This window comes from Halichoerus grypus, chromosome 6, assembly GCF_964656455.1.
Source record: "Halichoerus grypus chromosome 6, mHalGry1.hap1.1, whole genome shotgun sequence".
In the NCBI taxonomy this organism is placed as follows: Eukaryota; Metazoa; Chordata; class Mammalia; order Carnivora; family Phocidae; genus Halichoerus; species Halichoerus grypus.
The window spans coordinates 41,451,394-41,478,957 of NC_135717.1; the positions used below are offsets into that span (position 1 = coordinate 41,451,394).

General features: G+C 48.1%; 1 protein-coding gene across 5 annotated transcripts in view; it reads right to left on the reverse strand.

The window, feature by feature from the left end:
• The window catches only part of DIP2C (disco interacting protein 2 homolog C), a 396,828-nt gene extending 371,023 nt beyond the window's left edge, over positions 1-25,805 (reverse strand). For 3 of the 5 annotated variants that reach the window (XM_036097402.2, XM_036097401.2, XM_036097400.2), the window contains exon 1: positions 25,578-25,804. In XM_036097402.2, the coding sequence (XP_035953295.1) occupies positions 25,578-25,662 (85 nt within the window). In that variant the 5' untranslated portion in view covers positions 25,663-25,804. Of the gene's footprint in view, positions 1-25,577 lie in introns of all 5 variants that reach the window. The other 2 variants (XM_036097398.2, XM_078075076.1) reach the window with 1 other exon arrangement.
• Positions 25,806-27,564: the final 1,759 nt, after the last annotated feature.

Consider the following 27,564-nt stretch of genomic DNA (forward strand, 5'->3'; position numbering starts at 1 on the left):
TATTCTGAAAACTACAGAACACTGATGAAAGAAACTGAAGAGGACACAAACAACTGGAAAGACATTCCATGCTCATGGATTGGAAGAACAAATACTGTTAAAATGCCCATACTGCCCAAAGCAATCTACACACTTAATGCAGTCCCTGTCAAAATACCAATAGCATCTTTCACAGAACTGGAACAAACAATCCTAAAATTTAGATGGAACCACAAAAGCAATCATGAGAAAGAACAAAGCTGGAGGTATACAATCCCAGATTTCAAGCTATACCACTAATCTATAGTAATCAAAACAATATGGTACTGGCACAAAAATAGACACATAGATCAATGGAACAGAACAGAGATCCCAGAAATAAACCCAGGTTTATATGGTCAATTAATCTATGACAAAGGAGGCAACAATATACAATGGGGAAAAGACGGTCTCTTCAACAAATGGTGCTAGGAAACTGGACAGTCACATGCAAAAGAATGAAACTGGACCACTTTCTTACACCAATAACAAAAATAAACTCAAAATGGGTTAAAGACCTAAATGTGAGACTTGAAAGCCTAAAACTCCTTAAAGAGAACATAGGCCATAATCTCTTTGACACTGGCCTTAGCAACATTTTTCTGGATATGTTTTCTCAGATTAGAGAAACAAAAGCAAAAATAAACTATTGGGAATACATCAAAATAAAAAAGCTTTGCACAGCCAAGGAAAGAACCAACAAAACAAAAGGCAACCTAGGGAATGGGAGAAGATATTTGCAAATGACATATCTGATAAGGGGTTAATATCCAAAACATATAAAGAACTCCTACAACCAACACACACACAAAAAATCTGATTAAAAGATGGGCAGAGGACCTGAATAGATATTTTTCCAAAGACAATATTCAGATAGCCAAGAGACACATGAAAAGATGCTCAACATCACTGATCATCACGGAAATGCAAATTAAAACCCAATGAGAAATCACTCACCCCTGTCAGAATGGCTAAAACCAACAACACAAGAAACAACAAGTGTTGGAGGCATGTGGAGAAAGGGGAACCCTCGTGCACTGTTGGTGGGAATGCAAACTGGTGCAGCCCCTCTGGAAAACAATATGGAGGTTCCTTAAAAAGTTAGAAATAGAAAGATCAAATGATCCAGTGATTTCCACTACTGAGTATTTACCCAAAGAAAACAAAAGCACTAATTTGAAAATTAGCTCCCCTATGTTTATAGCAGCATTATTTACAATAGCGAAGAGAATGGAAGCAGTCCAAGTGCCCATCAATAGATGAATGGATAATGATGATGTGGTGTATATATATACAATGGAATATTACTCAGCCATAAACAAGGAGATCTGGCCATTTGTGATGACATGGATGGACCTAGAGGGTACTATGCTAAATGAATTAAGTCAGAGAAAGACAAATACCATATTATTCCACTTGTATATGTGATCTAAAAAAAAAAAAAAATTCCTACAAAAAAACCAACGGGTGGTTGCCTGAGGGGAAGAAGGTGGGGGATGGGTGAAACAGATAAAGGGAATTAAATAGGTACAAACTTAGTTATAAAATAAGTCCCAGAGATGAAAAATTCAAACACACAGACATACACGCTCATACACTCACAGAGCACACATTCACACCCATGCACACACATGTGCACACACACACACAGAGGCTCAATCATTTAACTCTACAAAAAGTGGCACATCCTCCCAAACATACCTTCTGGAAATTAAGGAGCCCCCTTCCCTGCACAGCTCACTCTCAGGTAGCGAGGCTGCACCAAGACCTCTTCTCTAGCGTCTCCCGAATGTGAACTGAGCCGACTCTGCTGATTAGCCCAAGTCAGCAAAGATGTATGTTCTGAACTCAGACTGAATGCACTCATTCTCCCCGTCACCAGGGTAACAACAGTTCTGCGAAGCGGGGCTGTGCAATATGGTGCCACTTATTCAATATAACTTCCTGGGATCTGACCCACTTACAATGTTTTTTCTGTCTGAGTGATTTCCTCCTGACTAAAATCATGAGATAATTCCTTCCCCTCCTGCTCTTTGCTTCCGCACCCTCGCCCTACCCTTTCATCATCCCAGAAAATAAATCAGACTTGTCAACATCGAAGGCTAAGGAATCGCCTTTGGAAAGGATAGCACGGCCCAAGGAACCAGAGACAGGGAATGTTCTCTCTGGAAAGGCAGGTGACGGGATGGCAGGAGCCCCGGGTCTCTCTACAGTCAGAGGGGTGCAGATGCGCCCGGGAGCAGTTCACAGCCCGGCTCGGCGTTCCCGTCAAAGACGAAGACCGTGTCCGACACCACGAACTCATGGAGCGGCACTGAAGAGACACACCAAAAAGAGGAGGGTAAACTTTAAGACGTGCATCAGGTTTCCGAGGAAGCTCCTAGGAGAGAGCGCCACAAGGACACGAAGAAAGCCGCGTTCCTCCTGCCTCTTGACTCGGGTGTGCTACGGATGCCAGGGGCAGCCAGCGCAGACAGACCTCAGTACCAGGTGCTCAAAACATGACCTGTGCAGCGTGGCCAAGAGCTCCCATAACCTGATTTCTAGGAATCTAATTTTAAACCTCTCCACAGCTAACATATCCCAAAAATACAGCATTTGGAACACTGTAGCGTAAGTGCTAAAAAAAAAAAAAAAACACAACAAAAAAAAACACACCTAACCAAAAATAAAAGTGGCATTTCAGGCAAAACCCCGGATTAGAACACAGTTCTATCCTGAAGCTCTTCAGAATCTTTTTTTTTTTCAACCACACTCACCCCCATATAACAATGATGATCATAGTCACAATAATGAAATAATTTGGCAAAAATCCCAAGACTCTCTTTTCCATGAGAACCTCCCACCTGCACTGTGAAAATTCTCCCCTTCCGCAGCCATCCCCGCCTGGGGCTGCCCCTCGCCCTCCAGGGGCTCAAGTGTCCACTCCCCCATCTCCTGCTCTCCGTTCTCCATTCGGAGCCCTGAGGGTGTGAGGGAGGCTGGCACCGTCACCCGACTGCTGACTTAGGCTTGTTATTATGGGAGAGGAGCAGACACACGCAGGGACGGAGAGAGGTAGACACTAATGGCCGACGGGACACGGGATCAAGGGGAGCTTTGTTCCCTGCTGGATGCTGTGGGCTCAGGATCACAGGTGTAACTCACCATCCATTCACCGCAGGTAGAAGCGGGGCTAAAATGTAGGAATTACACATTTCAACTAAAATCCACGTTTCTCAGCTGCTGCCGCCCTTGCAGACAGAAGGGCGGGGGCCAGCCAGCTGCACTCCCTCCCGAGAGATGCGGTGGGGGTCCCGACGGCGGAGGCTGTCCCGCAGACCCCGACGAGACGAGCTCACAGCGAGGCATCACTGATAAGCCACAGAGCACAGGGCACACCCTGGCTTTGGGGGCGCTTCGACACGCCCTTCCTTCTGCATGGTTCACATTGTGAACTTGGAAGAGCAGGAAGACCACGTCCATCCGTGGGACCCAAGTCCACTTGTTCACCTCTTCCACGCACTTGGGCTTCTTCTCTACCGGCTCATCTGCTCAGCCCCGCCCCCTAGGAGCACCGTCCCCCATGGCACCTCCCCGAGAGAACGGACACCCTTTGGAAGGTGGTCACCCCCAGCCTGACCCAACCTCCCAGCAGCCTCCCAGGCTCCAAGTCCTTGCCCTCCTGATTCTCAGGACACCACATTTCGAATTCTCTTCTTCTAGAAAACCTCTTTCCAGATGTGGTATATATATACAATGGAATATTATGCAGCCATCAAAACGAATGAGATCTTACCATTTGCAACGATGTGGATGGAACTGGAGGGTGTTATGTTGAGCGAAATAAGTCAATCAGAGAAAGACATGTATCATATGACCTCACTGATATGAGGAATTCTTAATCTCAGGAAACAAACTGAGGGTTGCTGGAGTTGGGGGTGGGATGGAAGGGATGTGGTGGCTGGGTGATAGACACTGGGGAGGGTATGTGCTATGGCGAGCGCTGTGAATTGTGCAAGACTGTTGAATCACAGATCTGTACCTCTGAAACAAATAATGCAATATATGTTAAGAAAAAAAAAAAGAAGAAGAAGATAGCAGGAGGGGAAGAATGAAGGGGGGGGAATCGGAGGGGGAGACGAACCATGAGAGATGATGGACTCTGAAAAACAAACTGAGGGTTCTAGAGGGAAGGGGGGTGGGGGGATGGGTTAGCCTGGTGATGGGTATTAAAGAGGGCACGTTCTGCATGGAGCACTGGGTGTTATGCACAAACAATGAATCATAGAACACTATATCAAAAACTAATGATGTAATGTATGGTGATTAACATAACAATAAAAATTAAAAGAAAACCTCTTTCCTCTGGGCTTTGATGAACTGCAAATCCAGGTCTTCCCTTGACCCTCACAGGGGGCCTTTTCTCCTTCAGCTTCGAGACTGGCTCATTCCTCTGGCCTCCTGGACTCCACCTGGAGGCCCTCATCCACTCTGGAGCTCAACTGCACTTCTGCAAAGGCTACCCCCAAGCCCACTCCAGTCCCTGTGGTTTCTCCAAGCACTGCTCCCGGTTTTCAAACTCTCAGCTCACATGGCATCCAGAAGCATCTCAAGGTCGTGTCCAAAATGAGCTCATCATCTCCCTCCCAGACTCACTCACTTCCCAAAAACACCAGCAACATCTTGGAAACCAACACTGCTCTGCCTACATCTTCTCTTTCCCCCTAATTCATCGTGAAGGCTCTTCAGTTCATTTGCTTCCCCAGCCAGCTCAGGCCTTCATCAGCACCCCTGTGGACGCTGCACAGGCAGACGGCCCCTGAGCTTGTCCCCTGTCCGACCCAGCCCCACAGCCTGCCATCCACCCGAAGCAGAGCCTGGATCAGCTCAGGAACACCTCCCAAGCCCTTCGTGGTGCACCAATAACCTGAGAGTTGAGGACTTCTGTGTTCTGACATCACTTATGTTAATGCATAGTTTATCACTCCACAGGGCTGATAAGCAGCAGGTGACAGGGTACGCGTGACTGGGGAGATAGGTCCCCCCACTCCTCCTATAAGTACCACGTGGGAAGCGTCATACCTTTAAATGTAAGTGAATATGCATTCTTAAAACAGCAAAAGACTGTCCTGATGACTTCACGACCTTGCCACAAACAGTGAGCTGCTGCCGAGCTCAGGACCAGCACGAGGAGCCCCCCGTCGGGGAGCTGCCTCCCCCAGGAGTCAGGTGCCACCCCTCCTCTGCAGCAGGCTCACCTCACCTCCCGTCTCCTGGGCTCCCCAGCTGAGCTGCACACTGATCATGAAACAGGTTTGTTTGTACAACTGTGTACCAGTTACAGATTATTTAACTGATAAAACACAACTCCATAAAGAGACACCAATTCCATGGAAAAGCAGAATGCTTGGCAAAGACTAGATATAGGAAAATATTTTATGTTTTTAATTTTTAAAAATGTGCCTTCATATTAGGTATGGGTAAAACATGAGGGGAAATTATTTAAACCTAAGACTCTAAACTGTCAGTGACATGGCAGGTCATGGCCATGGGCATGGTTTAGGCAAGAAAGCTGTGTTCATGCTTTTAGGTAGGGGTTCTACGAACCATCTTTAGGATTCCTAGTTCAGACCTCTTCGATTAACCGAACGTCAGACTGGTGGGTTCCCCTGTCCAGGAAAGCCTTCACAGTATCCTGGCCCCATGAGGGCAGACATGAAATGACCAGCCCTCTCCAAGACGCAAGCATGGTCCGGGTGGAGAGGGACTTTGGGGGAGCCTCCCCACTGCCTGAAGCAGGGCTGGAGTTTTTGCTGTAATTCCAAATCCAGCTTCAATAAACGGTGGCATGTCTGCAGGTGGTCAAAGGCAGGCGTTGTTCAATGAATGAACAGAACAGCCTAAGAAGGGAGGCTGAACAGACTAGAACTGGTTTGGAAGCACAAAGACCAACAGGCATCATGCAGGGGGTGGGGTCCCTCACCCTCCACTCCAAGCAACAGACAACAAAGGAACAGGAAAAACAGCTCCCTAAGTAAAAGGTGTTTGGGGTGGGTCAGAAGAGTGTATAAAAGGATCGCAGAATCTCCCTCCCTAGAATTTTCTTCACGGAACATAGCAGAAACCCCCAGAACCCCTGGTCCTGGGCAGCAGGAGGGTCAGAGTGCCCACTGATCCCCAGAGGGAGAAGCATTCAGCCCGGGTACCAGCAGAGCTATGCAAACACTTCGGGATCCGTGCATCAGAAGGGCTGTCGTGTGTGTAAGACAAGCATGTGCACAAATGCAGGCCTGAACACACGGGGAGGTATATGCTAGCAGGAGGCCTGGTTACCCTCCCCGTGCAGGGTACCGAACCCATTTACATTCCCACCAACAGAGCACACGGTTCCTTTCCCTTCACATCCTTGCCAACACTTGGTGAGAAGAGCCATTCTGACAGGTGTGAGGTGAGATCTCCCCGTGGTGTGGATTTGCATTTCCCTGATGACAAGTGATGCAGAGCATCTTTTCATGTACCTGTTGGCCTTCTGTAGGTCTTCTTTGAAAAAAAAAAAAAAAGGTCTATTCAGGTCCTTTGCCCATTTTTTAACTGGCTTATTTGCTTTTTGCTCTGGAGTTGTACAAGCACAGTGGGGAAAGAAGGGTCTCTTCAATAAGTACCATCAGGAAAACCGGATAACCACACGCAGAAGGAGACTGGACCCTTACCTTGTACCACTCACAAAAATCATTAAGACCTGAAACAGTAAAACTCCTAGAAGAAACCAGGGGAAAAGATCCTTGACACTGGCTCTGGCAATGATTTCTTGGATAAGACACCAATACCAAAGGCAACAAAAGCAAAACTAAACAATTGGGACTACATCAAACTAAAGAGCTTCTGCACAGCAAAGGAAACCATCAAGGAATTGAAAAGGCAACCTACAGAGTAGGAGAAAGTATTTTCAATCCTTAGATGAGGATTTCTATCCAAAAAAGAAAGGATCCAGTTTCTGTGTTTTCAACATAGTTCAATCAGATGATCATAACATGTAAACTCCGGTCTTTTTTGCAAAGTATGATGCCTTGCAGTAGACAAGCCTTTATAAGATACAATATAATGACCTAGCAATTTTATTTTGCTCCAGGTGGGAGAAAAGAATGGTTTGGGGAAATCCATCGAAATTCTGTGAGCTCCTGACTAGAAATTATCCAGCTGGCAGTCCTAGATGTGGGTCCTGGGCCACCTTTACATTCACGAGACCCAGATAAGACATTTAACCTTGAATCCTAGTTTTATTTTTAATTTCTAACCCTACTTGTTTCCTGTGATTAATGGATCATCCAATAAAATGATACACATGAAACTATGTTAAAACAATGCTGATACTGACTAGTTTATATCATTGTTATACCTCTAGATTAATCAACTTTGAAACACCATAGAGAAATAAAATGTATTTAAAAACACAAGGTTAGAATTTTAAGATTACAAATGAGTTATTAATCTATGTCCCATTCTTTATATTACTTTTAAAATTAAACATTTACATTCTAAAATATTTGTGATGTTTTAAAATTTTAATGTATCAAGCATTTTAAATACACCAAAGAGGGGCACCTGGGGGGCTCAGTGGGTTAAGCATGGCTCCTGTCATGATCTCAGGGTCCTGGGATCAAGTCCTGCATCGGGCTCCCTGCTCAGTGGGGAATCTGCTTCTCCCTCTCCCTCTGACCAACACCCTTGCCCCCCCCACTTGTGTTCTCTCTCTCTCATGCTCTCTCAAATAAATTAAAAAAAAAATCAAGTACACTAAATATATATCTGAAAATATATAGGGAACTTATTTTTAATAAACATCAGGGCAGAAGGAATTACAGGTCCTAATTCAACACACAATTCATAGTAGCAAAGAAGATAATTCTCAGACTCCTGAAGGCATATATAGTAATAAAACTCAAAGTATATTAAAAATGTTTTTAACTGAAATGTTTTATTATCAACTAATAAGAAAATGTCTGTTGAAAGAGGACTGGCAAGTCCCAAGATCATCAATCTAGCACCTACTCCCCACCCTGGGCTGGTAAAGACAGACCTTGTTGGAAGCAGACCTTCAAAATGAAAACAGAGAGCTTTGAACATTTAGGATTATCTTCTAGAAATGAGGAAACCTAACACTTTGCACCAGTGGGTCCTCTCAATCTTTATTGTTCCTTTTTTCTTTGTCTGACAAAGTATACAGTGTATTTCAACAGTGTTTTAAGGTTATAGACTTGTGACATTTCATTAGCTTCATTCTACAACTAAAGGGTACTTTTTTTCACCAAAAGAAAAAAGGGGTAGGGTGCCTGGGTGGCTCAGGTGGTTAAGCATCTGCCTTCGGCTCAGGTCATGATCCCAGGGTCCTGGGATGGAGCCCCACATCGGGCTCCCTGCTCAGCGGGGAGCCTGCTTCTCCCTCTGCCTCTCTCCCTCTCTCTTACAAATAGATAAATAAAATCTTTAAAAAGAAAAAAAAGGGTAAATAATACACAATTTAAAGATTTTTAATCCTACAAGTCCAGTAATGATATCATCTAGTTGGGGAAGTGGGAAATATTCACTTAAACACTAAATAAACTCTAAGTACAGTAGGATATAAGTTAGCTTTTCAAAACAAGAACATACAGAGGTGTTCAGAAGATTGGGAGTTTTCTTTAACAAAAGTCTTGTAGAATCTCCTTTTTTAACCACCTGTGAGAAGGCGTGAGTTGACTGGGCCTTGCTCCTACCCACCGGTTCACATGAATTGCTGCCTCATGGAAACCACAGAGCTGGGTTCTCCCAACAGGGAAACCCTCCCCAAGCAAGGGCCTCACACTGCTTCCCACAAAAACAATCACAGGATCAAGGTGAAATGTAGGAGATTAAAATGAAAATCCCCTATAGGATCTAAAGCCAGGACACCCCATCCATCTTGCCTTGGACCCACGCACCCCTTAACAGAACCTGCTGACCCAGGTAAATGATCAGGCGGAAATTCACCCACAGACGCTCTGCTGAGGACCCAAGTCTTCGCGTTAGTGTTGGCCCAGTGCTCGACCCCAGTCGGTAACTGTAGCTCGCAGGACACACAGGGAAGGTTTCACCGCTGAGCACACAACACAGCTAGGACAGAGCAGGTGTCCTTTCCCTTCTGCCGGGGGGGGGGGGTGAGGGGGAGGGAAGGCATTTATTGGAAATAAGAAAATTTCACCTCACAGAAGTCTGAATTTCAGTTTTCTTCAAACTGGCCTTCTACCAAGTCTTTCGCTTAGTACCCACTGGGAAAAGTGAAAAGGCGGCATAGGACAGCATTACCGTCCCCCACGTGCTGACAGCACCCAAGCCCATGGGGCCGACAGGACGAAGCCGGGACACCTGCCTTCCACTTCTTTGCACTGATACACTTACATGAAGACCTAGATGATGATCTTCAAATGAGAGGGAGAAGCCCTGACTCCCAAAGGCTGACCAGCTGCACTGGAGGCACTTGGGGACCCACAGCCTAGCCCCACCCCTGGGGTTCTAACGGCCAGGGTTAAAGACAGGGAATCCGTTTCCCAGGTGATTACACCAAATGGCCAGGCTTCTGCATGGCAGACGGGAACAAACAGGTAATAAAGCAGAGCTTAGGAGGTCAACGTGGCGGCACAAGTGTTTGCCCACACCTGTTCAAAGTTTCAGGCGCAATGATGGGAGCTTTCTTCAGGTGGCCAAGGGAATATCCCCTGGACCGCGGGCCATGCAGACCGCTGGCTTGGTCTGGACAGTGCTCAGGGCCAGGTGAACGTGCCTTTGTTAAGGTGCCTGGCCAGAGCCATCGCGCTTCCAGAGGCCAACAAAGAGAGCACAGACCCTCCAGGAGCGTCCACTGGCACGGGAGGCACCTTCCTCCCGCAGGAGGGGAAGGCTACAAGGAAATCGGTTTCCATTTGAATAAAAACTCTAATTTGCTTGTAATGACCAACTATTGCTGTGCTTTATACTACCAACATTTCCAGTACGGTTTCAAAGGATTAGATGCCATAAATCATAATTTTCATTCTACTGGAATACAGAAGGACTCTGGTTAAGAATACGTATGGAACTATGCCAAGAGGAACTGTGCCACTCATATTCTCTCCAACAGGACCACCAGGAACAGCTTACAGGCTGTTTACGAAACTGGGATTATAACGTACGTAGTGTTCTGCAATAAGGAAATTTCTTACCAGGAATGGTGTCTGATTAACAGAGTTACAGGTGCGGTGCCATGAAGTAGATAACTAGTATTTGCACTGCGATCCACTCTTACTAGTGTCAGCCAATAAATACACTGGCATTTAGACAGACAGAGACCCCAGCAAGGTGCAGCAAAGTCCTCAAGCAGGCGAGCCGGACCACTGCAGATGCAGAACACGGCCCTCCAGGTAGAGAGGCCAGGCAAGGGGTTGGAGAGGAGGGGCGGGTGGGTGGAGGCAGGGGAGGGGGGGTCAGGGCTAACGGGACTCTTCAACCATCCTCTCAGACCTGGAAATGAGAGAGCTCGATGCCACTTACTGCCCTTTTCCGTTCTACAGCCTTAGGAATACTAAGCCTGATGCCTCACCTGTCAGGGCCAGCTTGGACCCTGCAAATCACCACCCACGGCTGGGTCGTCACTCCCAAGGGACACTGCGGCCACCTCACCTGACACGCAGCTCTGAGCTGCAGGGCTGCACTCTCCATCCGCACTTAGTAGTGGACATCAACAGCAACGCAGGGGAGACTCTCCTCCTGACCTAGAAAGAGTGAAACCTAAAAGGTAAACATGCACAGCCTAACAGGGAGACAACGGAGAGATTTCCTCTGATCGCAAACAACAGAAAGGCTCGCATTCACAGCCCAGATGACGGAGGGCTCGGCCTTCCGCGCAGTACCGGAGCCCCCGCTTCCACGCCAAGCCACGGCCGAGGAAGGAGGCGGGAGCGTGCAGGCTGGCCACACGGACGGCCCCTGAGGTTAGACACACCGCCTCCCTGCACTGAACACGCTCAGCTCCCCGGTTAGCAGGGATCAGCCGGGAGCCTGGTGCTGGCCGACGGAAAGGGAAGCCGAAGGGAAGCCCGGCCTCCAGCTCCCGGAGGACGGGAGCCTCCCCAGTGCAGGGGTCACCCCCACCCTGCGGCCTCCCCAGTAGGGAGGGCCCAGCGCCTGCAGGGGCCTGAGGCAGCAGGACTCCCCTCGGCACACACTCCACACGCACGACACAGGACACACAATCCAGGCCCGACGCGTGCTAAAAACCGCAGGTGCTGGCGGCTCTGCCATTAATGATTCACCCCTGCCCGAGCCCAGCACTCGGAAGGAAGCAACCTGGGCTGGACTGCAAGCAGGGCATCCTGAGCACCTGCACCTCCACTTCCGTAAACTTGCACAGAAAGTAGGAAGGTCAGAGGAGGTCATCTCGGGGGATGCAGCCTCCTATTCAAAAGTCATACTGTTGAAATAACACATCCACCCTTAACAGTCTGCTGGCTAGACTCATGTGCCGATAAGAACAAAGGAGTTCCCCCACTCACTCACATGGGCCCTTGAAAACGGAGAGACCCAGATGCCACCATCCCGTTAGGCTCGGTGCCCAGGACCTCTGGCCCGAGAAGCCGCATAGCTCAGTCCAAAGGGCCGGGGAGCAGGACGAGGCTGCCTGAGCAGAACATGGGAGCCCCGGGCACTCAGCTGGGAGTCCCACAAGAGCCGCACCCAGGACACCCAGGACTCCCAGCACCGTGGGGCCCCAGCCGCTCCTTCCTCTGAGCTCCCAAGATCATGCTCTTGTCAAGGAATTCTGCACGGACTGTGGAGGGTCCTCGTGCGTTGTCCGCTCTGGCGATAGGCTTACGTTCCATCTTCTGCATGACAGAAATGGCTGTCACCCCCACCCAGCGTCTAATGTATCCGCTCATGCAATGGACTAAACGAACGCTCGAGAAAAGGAGGACAATTCAAAAGCACTCGGATGGCAGAAGCAATCTCCACCCGAACTCTGGAATCCGATCGTTCTAACTGGATGTGTATCCGCAGGTGCACACACGCTCTTCCCAAGTACACACCAGCACGGGGCGGGGCTTCCTCAACCATGGAGAGGTCCACTCTATTTGGTGTTAAACAGTAAACACATAACATGGCAAACTCCTATCTTCTTCAGAAAACACTTTTATTAGGACCATATTTGTCCCCTTAAAACAAGCACACACCTCCCTTAGGAACCACAGAAATTCTACAAGGTAGGACAAAAGCCTGCTGCGTTTTTCAAAAAAGGTCATCCAACATCCAAGCCAACATCAGATTAAAGCAGCTTTGGCATCCGCCCCATGAGCCGTAGTGATCAATTTTACTTACATCTTAGGCCCACTTCAGCCCAAGGCGCTCCCAACAAAGGCCAGGATCCTCAGGGTCACTCATGGGAACAAAATACAACCACGCTCCAATGCCAGGGAAGGGTATTTATGGGACAAGGAGAGAGGACTGCGGCTGCCTCCATTCTGACCTCAGACTTGCCAGTTGGGTTCTTCTTTGCAGCTTGTTTCGGGGCTCAGGCGGAAGACCCTGAGGACAAAGCATCCCCGATGGAAACCAAGACCGCCCCCGCCCCCAGCAGTAAGGACGGTCCTGAGCCAGCAAGACCCCGCCCATGATTGACCCCAAGACCGTGATCTATTTAATCTTCAATGCCCATCTACACGTACTCAGCCACCTTTGCTCCACATTTTCTTTATATAAACGTGGAAGTATTTTTGGCACTTTGAAGACAGTCTTTGAGACACTAGTCCCCAGTCTTCCTGGTGGTGGACTCAAGGAAACAAAATCATTTCTCATTTCACCACCACTCATTTGTCTGCCTTTGGATTTTGTCAGCAGCGAGGGGCCAAACCTGGAGCGCTTGGGATTCCTAGAGCCAGGTATCCTTACACCCCTCTGCCCCAGCAACAGGAGCATGTGAGTTTTTATAAAACTACTTAATTATTCTGCATATAGCCAGTGCTGCAAGATGCTCCCGGAGCAGAAGGACACATGGCTGGCATGGGGAGTCATTGGTGGGGCAGAGAGAGATCAGCCAATGGCCCATGGAAAAAGGATTACAATTTTCCAGACAACCAACAAAACCGGTGATGCTTAAACAAATTGGAAGTCTGTTCACAGGCATCTTGCTCCAAAGAAACTCTTTCCAAAGGTTATCAAGGGTTCAGGCAGTCAGGATCCTCCCCCCCACCGCCACACCCCCAACACACACCATATATGAGGGCTATGGGTCAAAAACAAGAAGGATGGTGGAAGAGGAAGGCATGAGCATGGGAGGAAGAGAGAACCTCAGAAGAACTCAGGATTTAGAACAAAGTTGTAAATGGAAATTAAATATAGGCCTCTGGTCATCTTGCAGAGACCTAGTTAGTCTAAATTACAAGTAACAACATTCACACTTTCATCTGAGCCTATAGGTGATCTCCTGGAACCACTCTATTATGAAGATAAATCGAAAGAGAAAAATCAATTCACAATGCAGTATAATGACTCAGCCAGAATAACCAAATTAATATAATCTACTCAAAGTCAAATCATATCGTTCTTTAAGATTGGGTTATTCTGCAGCTCAGGGGCAGCTTCAGATTTAAGATACTTAAACTGGAAAATGATCGTGCTTCCCTTAATTCTGATAACCAGGGCCCTACAGAGATGGAGTGGCTTTCCTTTCTTATGGAACAGATGCAATCATAATTATGCACAAAGATCCGAAGACAGAATGAACACTCCATGTTTTCTGTTTAAACTAGTCATGGGACTTCCGATAGTAGAGCATTCACAAGACAAGTCCATGGTAAATACATAAAACGGTCTTTGTTCTGGGATTTACTTAACAAGAAAAGTCTTCAAGGGTCCCTGATACTGGAACATTTATCTTCATTAATGAAGGGCTCTATGCTTTCTAAATGAGGAAATGGGAAGTTCCACTCTCCAAAAACAATATTCTAAGAAAAGGCCTCCACACCTGTACATGCACACCACAGCAGGACCGTCTTAGAGACGAGGATTCAAAGTTCTGATGCAGACAGGAGTAACCAGGGAATGGGGGAGGGTATAGGGAGGGAGGACGAACGTGGAGGTTCTACAAAACTTGAGACAATATCCCAGGGTAGCCAAGAGTCACACGAAAATCTTACATGTTTTCAACAGTTATTCCTGCCAACATTTACCTGGATTAAGACTTTATTTACATACTGCAAAGGAAGCTGTAAGAGTTGTCCTTATTTCACTTGTATGTGGAATCTACAGAAACAAATGAACAAAACAGAAACAGCGAACAAACGGGTTGTTGTCAGAGGGGAGGGGGAGGGAGGGCAAAACAAGTGAAGGAGGTTAAGATGTACACACTTCTAGTTATAGAACAAGTCACAGGGATGAGAAAAGCAGCAGAGAATGCAGTAATATTGTAATAACTTTGGTGACAGATGCACAGTGACAGATGGGGACTACACTTATCATGGTGAGCATTTCATAATGTATACAATTGTCAAATCACTATGTTGTACACCTGAAACTAATATATGTCGACCATACTTCAATTAAAAAAAAAAAAAAGATTTGCCCTAACAAGCTTCTCTAATCACTAGATTCTCTTCACAATTATGAGTAACCACTAAATAGCTTCCTCTCAAGGATCTAAAACTAAAAATAGAGTAACAAAAGAAAGCCACATCCTGACGACTTTATTAAGATTATATTTATGAAAATAAAGGATGTTAGGGACTAGATTCCTAAAATACCCTTCGAAGAACTCTGTACCAGTAATAGCTCGTAATTGTTACATCAGGTGGAAAAAATATTTAGGGTATATGGAAATAAGTAGGTTTAAAAAAAAAAAAATCGCATTCACCATGAAACCTGGCATCTTTTTAAAACTTCTCCTTCCTACTTCGGTTGGATTAACGCACTGCATGAGGGCAGGCCTCAAGCTGGGGGAAGCTGTAACGTGAGAAGCAGATGTCAGAGCAGTGCCGGTCTTGCTTCCAGGGCAAGGCAGGCTGTGTGGACCTCACTCAGGCGCGTGGCCTTGGGCAAGCTCTCGGAGCAGGTTTCCCTTTTTAGAAGACACATGTAACGTAACTTAACTTGGGTTATAAGTCCTGAAAAAGTAATATATGGGAGACACTAATGCAATGCTTAGCACACAGTGAGGCGGCGGGGAGTGGTGGCTAGAAATACACATAAGCATCCTCCACTATGGATGGAGAGACTGTCCACATTAAGAAAAAAAGAGGTCGATTTGCAACACCTGATTTAAAAGTCCAAATGTTGCACCGTCCATTCCTACTGACAAGACTCCAGCTCTCTGGGGACGGAGAGAAGCATGGTGCATTAGATGTGGCCCTCATCCCTGCAAGAACTGAAGATCAGAACGGGCACTTCACTTGGAATAAAAGCACTCTACATAAAACAAGAATTGATTGCCTCCTAAGTGACGGGTGGCTGCTTAAACACAACCACCAACATCCTGGTAAGTAATAGGGACGCTCTGAGAGGTCACTCTTTCCTTGTAGAGACGCTGAAGAAGCTATTCCTGGAACCTCATTTAGAATATTTTTCCCAGAAACACAACCAAGAATTAACAGCATTGTTTCTTGACCAAAACGATTAAGATTTCTGATAAAACCATACTACCCAGCCTCCAGATTCTAAAGGATGCTGTACAGAAAAGGTAGCCAAAGGGGCCACATTTTTGGTTTATCTTCCATGAGCAACGAGTTTCGAACATAGAGAAAATGGGAAGAGCTGTATAATGGACACCCATGTATCCGCCCCCAGATGACAGATTCAATTTTAAATGTAAAGTTCCCGCGGCAGCCAGCTAAGAGAATGCACGGCATGAGCCTCAGGCCCATCACAACCACGAGGAAGGGAATTGGGAGCATCTTCCTGGGACCTGCTGCTCGCCCTCCCAGGAGCGCCCATGCCCGCCCCAGAGCTCCCAGTGCCGGTCTCAAAAGGAGCCCAGAGGAAAGGCTGCACCCCCAGGCGTGGTTCAAAAGAAAGCCAGCCACACGGTCTAGGATATCGATCACTGTCAGGAAACCCAAGTTCTAATGATCATAACGAGTTTCTAACCATTTGAAATCCAGTCTTCTCATCGGTTCAAAGATGTCATTTCCTTAGAAAATATTTTAAAGAGACTAAAAAAGATCAGCATGAAAGCAACAAGGGAGCATGCAATTAGAAGGTTTACTTGGTATCTTAGTTTCCAGGAATGCCAGTGTTCCAAACACAGCTCCCCATCCCACAGTACCCTTCAAGAACACATCACAGTCATCAATACCAATCCCACTGATGCAGCCAGCCTTGTGGGCTTCCCAGCTCTGGTGAGCATTCCCAACCAGCAGTCCGGTCACCGGCCAACCGGCCAAGGGGGGGCGCCCACCCTGGGCATCCTCTGTGCATATTCCCTCCCCAAGGCCTTGCTCTTAGCCATTCACAGGAGGCAGAATGGACTACATTTCCAGAGAGCCCCTCTGACTTACACACTTTCCATCAAGGGCAGATTTCATCCAGAATCCTATTTGTGCCAAACACTAAACAAGTCATCAAGGAAACAAAATTAAGGTGACTTCCTGCCTGTGTCCGGGGCCAGATCTTCCTAATAAAAGGGAAGAAATTCTAAATTACCAACAGTCATTATAAATCCCTTAGTAGTAGGGGATCTAAACAATTCATCCCATCTACAGGGGAAGAGAGAAAAGCAAATTGTACTTCCTTTTCATATTAATTTGTGTACCAATAAGTGAGAAACCTCTCAAAGTCTGGATGCTGCTATCAACAGCAAAATAACCCCAATCGTTAGTTCTCAGCCCATGTCCTGTTGTGGTCCACAGGGAAAGTCTAGCCATCATAGCAAGCCTAGATTCACTTGTGCTAAAATCTAAATGAAACACCAATCCACCCACACAGCAAGTCTTATTTTTACAGAATTTCCTGACACGAGACAGCTCTCGGACAGCAGCATGTGGCCGTGGAGGTACATTACAGTGTGCATGAGTAACAAAGTTTCAACCCTGGCAAGTGGATAGGCTACTTCCTGAGTTTTAAATGTGTATATTTTAATGACTTAAATTTAATCCAATCGTGCCCTTGCTTAAATAGCTCCTTAAAGACTGCTTTATAATGCTAAATCTCAACAGCTTTTAAGCATCCATTATATTTGCCAAAATAAGAACAAAAGAGGTTTTGAAGCCTGTTAATGCTCACTTAAGAATCTAGCATGAAGTCCATCTCCACCTTATTGTTTCATGTTACTTTATATGAAACTGAAATAGTTATGGTACATAACTGAAGCCATAACGTCTGCAAAACTATTAAGTCCACAGGGTACGTGTTTGTGGGGAGGGGGGCCTCAAAACCCTACCGCTGGTCTTTGTTTTAAAAGAGCTTATGAGGGGCGCCTGGCTGGTGCAGACAGCGCAGCATCCGACTCTTGGTTTTGGCTCAGGTCATGATCTCAGGGTTGTGAGGTCGAGCCCTGTGTCCGCCTGCACTCAGTGCAGAGTCTGCTTGAGATTCTCTCTCCCTCTGCCCCTCCCGTTCCTGCTCACCTGTTCTCACTTGCTCCCTCTCTAAAATAAATAAATCTTCAGAAAATAATAAAATAAAAAATAAAAGACGCTTACGAAAGTCAACAAGAAAAAGATCCTACTCACAATCACAAACTGAAACGGTGCTCACCCCAGGTGATTGGCAGGGTGAGCATAAAGGATAAAGCCCCAGAAGGTCATGGATGTCATCGTAAAGGATAAAGCCCTAGGGTGTTCAGCAAGCAGGTCACAGGGCCATCGCCACAGCAAGCCCCTGCCCATACCCAACACCAAGCTCCGAATGTTGAGAGTGGCCTGGTCTCTCAGACCTGTCCCAGGCTCCCAGGATCCCACCTGTTCGACATCCATGTTTACATATCACCCGACGCGGGGCATGATGAGAAGCTATGTCCAGCCCAGCATCTCCCCACACGCTGAAGGCTGAGGATCATGCATGGCCAGAAGAAAGATATCCCAGAGTCGCAGCGATGGGAATTCTGAGCCTCAGTGGGCAGGTCCCGGACTCTCCTCCAGGAAGCTTTGGGAATAACTCCAACTGCAAGTCCAACGAGGTCCAGAGATGCGGCAGGGCTACAACTTATATACGATGTGCTTCCCAGGTACACCTGGGCCAGAGCCTAAACAGGATGTGCTTCCCAGGTACACCTGGGCCAGAGCCTAAACAGGACGTGCTTCCCAGGTACACCTGGGCCAGAAGCTAAATAGGACGTGCTTCCCAGGTACACCTGGGCCAGAGCCTACACAGGACGTTCTTTCCAGGTACACCCTGGCCAGAAGCTAAACAGGACATGTTTCTCCTACCTGAATAAACTCAGTAGCAGGGAAGGCCGGGGATAGGAAGCACCAGGAGCTCTGTCCCAGTGGACACACCTGGGAGAGAAAGAGTGGACCTGGGTATTTACCAAGCAGACGTCAGGACATCACCTCACTGATCCTCAATACTACCCTGGAGGTAGGGTTAGTAGCTGCACCTAACAGCTCAGGAAATGGAGGCTGGGGAGACTAGCTCACCCAAGATGATGCTGTGAGTGGTGGAGCCAGCAGGGCCCCCACATACTCTCCAGACGCACAGAGATCAGGAAGAGGTCTTCTCAATGGACACACTCATAGGTTTAGTCCACAGAAACCTCAAGATCCTCCCACAAATCCCTGCAAATAGGATGTGGAAAAGCATCCAAAGAGATTCAGGAAGCACAGAAGAAGGTCATCCACAAGTTAAAAATGGAATTTTGTGCTTTCAGTTCCCACCGTACTAAAATCCAGCTCCCTCAAACTGATGGCTGCTAAGTGAACCTGTTCTAAAGCATTTGGCCAACTAAAATATTTCATCTCTTCCTTTCCTCTGACAATAGCAGTCTTTGCAACTGCTCTTAAATATACCTGACATCCTTCCATGAGGATTTGTAAGCTATATTTTGTCAGCATTTGGGGAAATGTAACACTAACTGGCCATGCTCTATTTGGCAGTATAAGAAATAATCCCTATTTGTATTAGTTTATTCATAAAGAAGACTCAATCTCCCAGTGAGGTTAATTAATAACACAGTTTACATTTCCATTTTCATTTCAGGTAAAATGGCCTACAAAATCTATTTTTCCCCCAAGAAGCATCTCTTGATACTTCCTTAGAAAGATTGTCAGGGTGAATCCATGCCAACTTCATCTTTTAGGGAAGGGATTTTCAGCTTGGCGAGAAAGGGGAACAGGGAATAACACAAGGATTCAAAATAGAGGCTCATGTTTTTCCTGAGTGACAACGTCAAGGAGTGTGGCTCTGTGTCAAAACAAGGTGACAAGAGTGCGCTAGCTAAGGAAACTCTGGGGCGTGTGGGCCTCACCCTTCCCCCAGCTTTTATTTGAATTCTCACAGAGGGCAAGCTACATTTGTAAGACACTCGGTCAGAACACAAGGAGAATCATTCCTGTGATTCAGGAATCAAGTTTCTCTCTGCACAGGACGAAGAGAGAAGAAGAGAAGCCAGACCTGTGCATGCCTTCGTCCTCAGCCAGAGGCTCAGCCCTGAGCCAGGTGTATCCGAAGTAGCCCAGATGGAAGAGCTGATATGTGTACATATGATTTTTAAATAATTTTTAAATTATTATTATAAAATTATTAAATGACCTGACTAACCAGATAATTCAGTAAAGAAAAAAAAAATTAGTTGTTCATAGTTGTGAATAAAAATGTAATAAATCCTCTCTCTGGAGCTGATAGACTAGTTTGGATCTGGCCCACGGGCTTCAATCTTCTCATTGGGACACAAACAGATTTCCAACCCAATCAGCAAATACATGATTTTAAAAGCAGCAACCCAGAAGAAAAAGATACATTCCTAACCCAGTATCAGTCAAAGAATACCTTCATTTCTCATGAACTTGGATAGTTTAGTATTTTTTTTCCGGATTTTTAATACCCACTGTACAAAGCCCTTTAGTAAGGAACTGTCTCGATTTGTAATGCACACAGCACAGAGAGCCCATTTTACTATCCAAGATATTCAATAGCAACAAAACTAAACAGCAACCCTCCTCCCCGGAAAGGGACTGCTTGCTGTAATCTTAATTTTTACAACTCAATATCTTAGCATTTTCCCACTTTGTCTCAAGGGATTGTTAAAATTAATAACCCAATTGGGTCCCAAAGAAAGCAGCACAGTATATGCATGGTTGGAGAGGATGAACACTCTTTCCTTTGGCATGTTGACTCCGATATTCTTACCCCACACCAGCTGGGATTCCCAATTAGCGTCCCCTCTTTGAGAGCGCTATTTATTATCATCACGAACAAATGGATGCAATTACTTCTTTTGAGACGTGACAAGTTTTTGACCCTCTTAGCAGAAAAGAACAGAGCACTGGTAACAATGGGTCACTTCTGAATGGTGTGCATGCGGGCGCACACGCACACACACACACACACACCACCAAAAAAAGAACTAAAGTGGGCAACCTTGAGAGTAGAGGTGTAGAGAAGGAGAAGCTGGATTGTGAGAAGAGAGCCAGCCTGATAAAAAGTGGCCAGAAACCTATCACATCACCCTCGGTGCCTTGCACGTTACAACAGATAAAATGTCCCCTGTTCCCAGGATAAACAGTGATACGCAAAACTAAGTCAAGTAACTGCAGCCAAGAACTTGATTTTTTTTTTCAGGGTGCTCGAGCAATTATGACAAGAACTGGAAATGATCTTTAATAATATGACTAGGATTTGAACTGGTGAGTCAGTATATATATATATATATACACACATATATATGACATCAAAATGAAGATTATCCAATACATTCTCTTTACGAGTCAGAATAAGCTACAACTCATCCCATAAATCACTGCTTTAAAAAAAAAAATAAACTAGCTCTAAAAAAAGAGACAACCCCTTTGAAAAAGGCTGGGATGAGGAAGGCAGAAAGTGACTCATAACATCCAACAGCTTGTAGTCCAAACCATAACAAGAGTATAAAACCAGTGGGCCCAGTATAAAACAAAACAGAGTCATTGTAACCGCTTTGACCCCCGTAAAGCTCAGATCTAAGCATAACTACGGCGTTGCAAATATCTTACGAGCACTTGGAACAATTTTACAGATCTGTGCCTTTAATGTGTGTGTTTACTCTCCTAGCTCCCTGGCTAAATTTGACATCTATATTTATTCATCGAGAAAAGAACATTCAAATTTAACTATTTTCCTGACTCTGAAGAACTCTTCACGTCCACACATTTCAAATCCCACACATATCGATGCTGCCATTTTGTAAATATTCTTTTAAAATGCAGGTGACGGTATTTTAGGGCCACCATGCCAAGTATTCCATCTCACTCACCACAATGCTGTCTGCTATTTGACAACTCTAATATGGATATAACAAATTCCGTCCCCAATCCTGAGGTCTGATCCAGGTGGACGGGGTCCCTGAGGCCCCACAGCTCTCTCCCTGAACCTGCTGACCCCTTCCCTTCCTCCTCTCCAATTATGACAAATTATCAATGAGCCTCTGCAAGAAAACATTTTTTTCACACATTTGTTTTCCAGAGTCAACTATGTCCTTTCGGTGAGGATGACGTCCGCACAGTTTGGTCTGCGTTAGACACAGCTGGGTCTTACTGACTTTGGAAGTGGTCCTAAAGCGTCAGCTCCAGCAGAACCCTGAAGTCTGCAGCAACGGGGCCCTCCGAGAACACAGGGGTGGGACTTGAGTTCTAGAGCTACGTGTATCTGCTACCTCGTGCCCAACAGCCCTGAAAATCTACAAACATTCCACCTGGCCATCTCTTTCAGATTTTACTCTTTGGTGTCAGGAATGTGCCTGTGAACCACTCCTCTGCAATTAAAAAAAAAAAAAAAAAGGCATTGGCCCCTTGACCAACGCAAAGAACCAGCGTTAGGTTAGCTTCCCACTTCCCTCCTTAAGCAGTCGCTCACTCACCAAGACAGTGTTCAACCAGACTCTGCGATGGATCATAACATTCGTTGAATAATTTGGTAGACTAATTAGCAAAGCAGAGCATGAACTGAATAACCCCCACAAGCAAAAGTTAGGAAGCTAGCAGACATACTAACAAAAACCACGAAATGTAAAACATAGCATCTATTTCGTAAAAAGACTTCTCTTCTACAAACACCAAACAATTTTCACGGGCTGCATTACTAGGTGGTTTCCCTAAGTTCTACCAAAATAAGACTTCAGCTACTCCTGGATAAGAGAAGGGCAGTGTGTATGCACAGCCCACGAAACAACCCACCAGTTCACACAGAAACTTACTGCTAAATTTCAATCAACAACTGAAATTTTTTGAAGACATGTCTTTTTTAAGTTTCCTGTTTCTTCTCTACTCTGCCTGATGTTTCTATTTAAAGTTTTTCCTTAAGTCAAAAAAAAAAATGTTTACCCATTAATGAAATTACTTGGGGGTCTTCTTAAAGCCAAAAAGGAAAATGCACAATTCCAAAAGGCAGAAGTGTCAGGAAGGAAAGAAGAAATGCTTTAGGGGAAAGAATGTGGGAAAGGAGCCGTGGCCGCTCCCCATGGCACCCTGCATCCAGCCCCAAGTCTTTGAGCCCCAGACCGACAATCCCAGCCCCACACCGCCGACTGGATCCAGACATGTGGACTGGAGGCTGTCAGTGCCCATAGGAGGGGCTGCCTGCCACATCTCCCCGCAGAGAGCCCCTGCACTTTGCTGACAATGCTGTTCTGCAGCGAGAGGCTTTCCCCAGTGAGGGAAGCACAGGGTGGAAAGAAAAAAGGAGGCAACCAGCGGAGCAGGAAGCAAAAATTGGAGTTCTGCAGCCAAGAAGTCAACCTGCAACCCTTTACCAAACGATGACCCACTAACATAATACAACACCAGGATCTGTAACAACAGAAAGTACAAACCCAAACTGCACCTGCGTATGAGATGTGCACCACAGACAACCAACGGTGGGCAGGCCATACAGGAACTCCGAGAGGATAGTCTGCTCTGCTTTTTCAACCTATATTATATGCTTCAAATGCAACTGTTTTTCCATCCTCCTCTGAAGGAACGAAGCCCTGGAAATTCCACGTGTTTCCACAATAATTTCTGATATTGTCATAAAATGATGAAGGCTAATTTAAAGAATTCTCTCCACGTGAATCATGACTGAGGATAAAACGTGATAAAAGCTGTTTTAACTTTTCACTTTGCAAGTGGATATGCTGGGGGATTTTTAAGTTCCACAATGTAAAAAAGACTGAGATTTCTGATCCTTCCAATCTTGGGCTTCTTCTCTGAAGCAACATTGAAAAACAAGTTGATTCATCTAATTTAAGTCAGTAAAACTGTTCTATGTGGTTAGAAGACCTGAAATTCCAAATAACCTTAAAGAACGCTCCATCAACTCAGCATGGACAAAGCAAGTCAAAGATGACACAGCTAACGTGTGGGGGCAGCAGGGCAAGGCGGGGGGCTGGACAGGGCAATGCGCCAACCCTGTGATTGTTTCATTCTTCAGCGTTCAGCCCAGGTCTAGCAAGGTTTGCACAGAGAGGAAAACAACAATGTACTTCCCACATGCAAACACATACCTCTTTCTCTGCCCAAACACTTGATAAGAAACTCATTAAGCCCTTTTTAAAAATCTGTACAGATGGAAGGCGTTCATGGAGAACTAGACTGAGCATACCTTGGTCTAACGTGGTTTTGCCATCCTCTGGGCAGTGAAACATATTACTCACCCTCCAAGACGGATGGCTGGTGACAGGCCAGTGTCATTGAACAGGTAAGTGTGCCCCAAGTTCACGCCCGTAAGCAACCACTCCCCGTGCACCCTGGGGCCAGGACACACATCCTCAGCACTGTCCCAGATTCGAGGAGCAACTGTTGAGCTGATGTCCAGGCTGACGGGGGAAGGGCTGACGGGGGAAGGGCTGCCGTCCTGTTGAGTAGGGACGGCTTCCCACTTCGGTAACACAGATGGGGTATGGACACTTATGGTCCGTGTAATGTGGACACAACAAAAGCGTTTGGGGGTGAAGCATGAATGTTGGGGTGCCATAAGGAACACAAGAATACAACGTGCACTGAGGGCCAAGACCGCCGCAAAGTGAGGAGGAATCCCATCTGAACACTGACAAAAATCACAGAACTTGGGCAAACATTTTCCAATGGAGAGTCCATCCCTCTGAGCCATCTGCCCACACTGCACACTTCATCCAGCAGTTTAAATCTAAATATTGTCCCCAGCTGGATACTGCCCTGGATCCCCTGCCTTCAGGTCCTCTGAGGTACTCGCAAAGTCCTCCTCGCCTTCCACCAGCCGGAATAGTGTCTGCTAAGCACACAGAGTCCAGGAAACAGCCTCCTCTCCTCCCACGGGACTGCTTCACATTACAGAACATCACAATACCCTGCAGAACCCCAAATTTGAAACAGAAAAATCGAAAAATGCCCAGTCTATGTAGGACTGAAAAGGCAGTTAACACCATGCCACAGCCCCCACGGTTATCCCTTCCTTGCCCTGAATGTGTTAAAAAGGAAAACATAAAGTCAACATCAGCTCCTCCCTGCTGATGAAAATTGGCACGAATGAATGTACTTTCTGGCTCCCCGCCCTCACAAAACCGTTACACACGCGCACACGCACACACACACACACACACACACAAAAGTTCACCAGGCTGAACTGCTCCAAATGTAAATTCAAAACCAGCCAGCCTATCCCCACCGCACATTATGGTAGTGGCCTTTGCAGGGTGAGCTGGGTGAATACCAAATATATATTAAACATCGCACATTTTGGAACTTCAGTGCTTCCTTTTTTAAGAGACAGCAAAACCCGATCTAAAACTTATGACAGTTGAGCACATGACCCCACCATTAGGAGCAACTAAGAAACCGCATATAACACTCCATGAAATCCCTGTAGCAAATCTGTCACAAATTCTAAATATGAGAGATGAGAGCGAGACACCAAACCTGGCCTGAGGGGGGAAGGTTTTACGATTTCACCCAACCTTCCCATCACAACACACAGAACAATAGTAGCGCTATCTTCCCCCAGCGAGGACAGCCTGTTTGGAAGCCAGGATGCCCGGGCCGCCGAGCTCAAACCCCCAAGTACAACGCCAAGTTTCGCATTCGAATAAGGCCAGCCGGCACCTCGGGCCGTGCGACGCGGACGTGTCCCCAGCGCCGGCCGCGGGGCGAGCGCACGGACGCGCACCAAGGACACGGCTCCCCGCCAGGCCGGCGCAGCGCGGCCCAGGCGCCCCCGGCCCAGGCGCCCCCAGCCCAGGCGCCCGTCCCCGCCCCAGGCCCCGCCGCAGCGCGGGGACCCGCCGGCAGCCCGCAGCGCGGGGGGGCCCGGGCCGAGCCCGCGGCAGCCGGGGCGGGAACAGGGCCGCCCGCACCCCCGCCCGGGACCCCCCCTTCCGCCCGGGACCCCCGCCCGGCCCCCGGCCCCGTCCCCGGCCCTCCCCGCGCCAGCGCGGCCCGGCCGGGCGCGGGGCCTGTTACCTTCCGACAGCTCCAGCTCCAGCTCGGCCAGCCGGGCCCGCACCTCCAGGGGCAGAGCCATGCCCTCCAGGCCGCGGTCCGCCATGCTCGCGGCGCCCCCGCCCCAGCCGCCTCCCTTTGTTCGCAGGCCGCGGTCTGGCCGCTCCTCGCGCCCAGCGGACCCGCACCGAGCGCGGCAGGCCGGGCGCGGCGCAGCGAGCGCTCCTCCCCCGGCGCCTCCTCAGCGCGGCCCCGCCACGCGGCCTCGCGCCCGCGCCCCCGCCCGGCCCCCCGAGCGCGCCCCCGGCCCGGGCGCCAGCCCGCCGCTCCGCCTGTGCGCGCTGACGGCGGGGGCGCGCGCGGGGGTGGGGATGGGGAACGGGTGGAGGAGAGGGGCGCCCGGGAACGGGGACGCGCTCGGGGCCCGGGAGGGGGGTGGGGACGGGGAACCGGGGGACTGCGGACGAGGACGCGCGCGGGGGGATGGGGACGGGGGCTGGCGGGGACGCGTTCGCGGGGGGAGTGGGGGAGGTTGACGGGGGGGGGGCGTCGTGCTCGGCCGGAGGCGCGCACCGGGGGTGAGGCGGGGGCGCGGGGATGAGCGCGAGGACGCGCTCCGGAGGTGGGGTCGGGACGGGCGGGCCGGCGCAGCGCGCGCTCCCAGGGGCGCGCTCGGGGGCGCGGGGCGCGCGCACCGGCCCAGCCCAGCCTCCGCCTCCTCCAGGCTTAAGGCGAAAATACCTGCTAGAGCCCCGGCCTAACGTGCAGGTTAAAACTAAAGTGTTCTGGGTCTTTGAGGGCTGAATGATTTTTATGAATACTTGGGGGTGAGGGCTGTAAAATGGCAGTGTGGCCGTGGCACAAGGTACTCGATGGGAAGTTCCTAATTCTGGATCTAGAACCGGCAGCCTGTGCCCTTGGGCTAATCAGTACCCCAGACTGGGTCCCTCTCTGAGAAAAGGAGAAGAGATCGAATCACCTAATCCCCACTTCCCACGTCAGCACTCCCAGACTGTGGCCCGAGGGCACACAGTCACGGGGACCCAGCCGTCCTCAGACTAGGGGGCTCCCCGAATTCCCCACGCCCTGACCACGACGGCCTTGGGACACGGCCCTGGGCCCTTTTCTCTTCCACGCCCTGTATGCCTTCCCAGCTCCCACCGCATCGGGGTCACCTCTGTGCGCTGATTACCAAATCAGGGCCTCTGTCCTGATTGTTCAGAGAGGTGGTCTCACACCCTCTGTCCAACTGAATAGTCTTGCTGGGATGCTGCCCATACCCGGAACTCCACAAACCCAAAGTAAGCCAGCTCCTGACTTCTAACTACTTCTACCATTTCCTTAATTATTCAGGCTGGATGGAGTCCTGGAGACCTCCCTCTTCCTCGGCCTTCACACCCCTCTGCTTCTCAGTCCTCTCAAGGCTCTGGCAGGAAGACTGGATCATCTGACTTCATGGTCATTCCTGTAACCCCTCCTATCGCTCCCCAGAGCATTCCCACTCAGTTCTCCTACAACCATCTACTTGACCTGTGGCTGCAGTTGGCTCCCGAAGGGGAGGCATTCATTCCCAGCTCAAACACAGGCCATAGCACTTACCGCACTGTCTACTGAATACAAGTCTAACTTGGCGGGAGACTCAAGACCCTCCACCAGCTGACCCCAACCTGGAGACCGCACCACATCTCTCACATGCCCTGGTTCCTCAAGGCCTGGTGTGCTCCTCATCAGCACTCTTGCTCTTTGTTCTCTTTAGCGCCTTCCTTCATGGTGTGCCTTCATCCTGGAGTGCCTGCTCCCCTGCGCTGCCCACACCCTCCCCCACCCATCCCTAACATCAACTCCAGAATACCTCTCTTCCTCCCTAGCTGTGCTCCCGCTACTTGCTGCCCTTATCATATTTGACCTTTTGTTTATCTTCCTCATTAGTGTAAGCTCCTCAAGACTGAGCCTCCCTCATCTTTCTAGTTCCCCTTGAAGTGACCGTAGTGACAACTGAGAGAGTTGT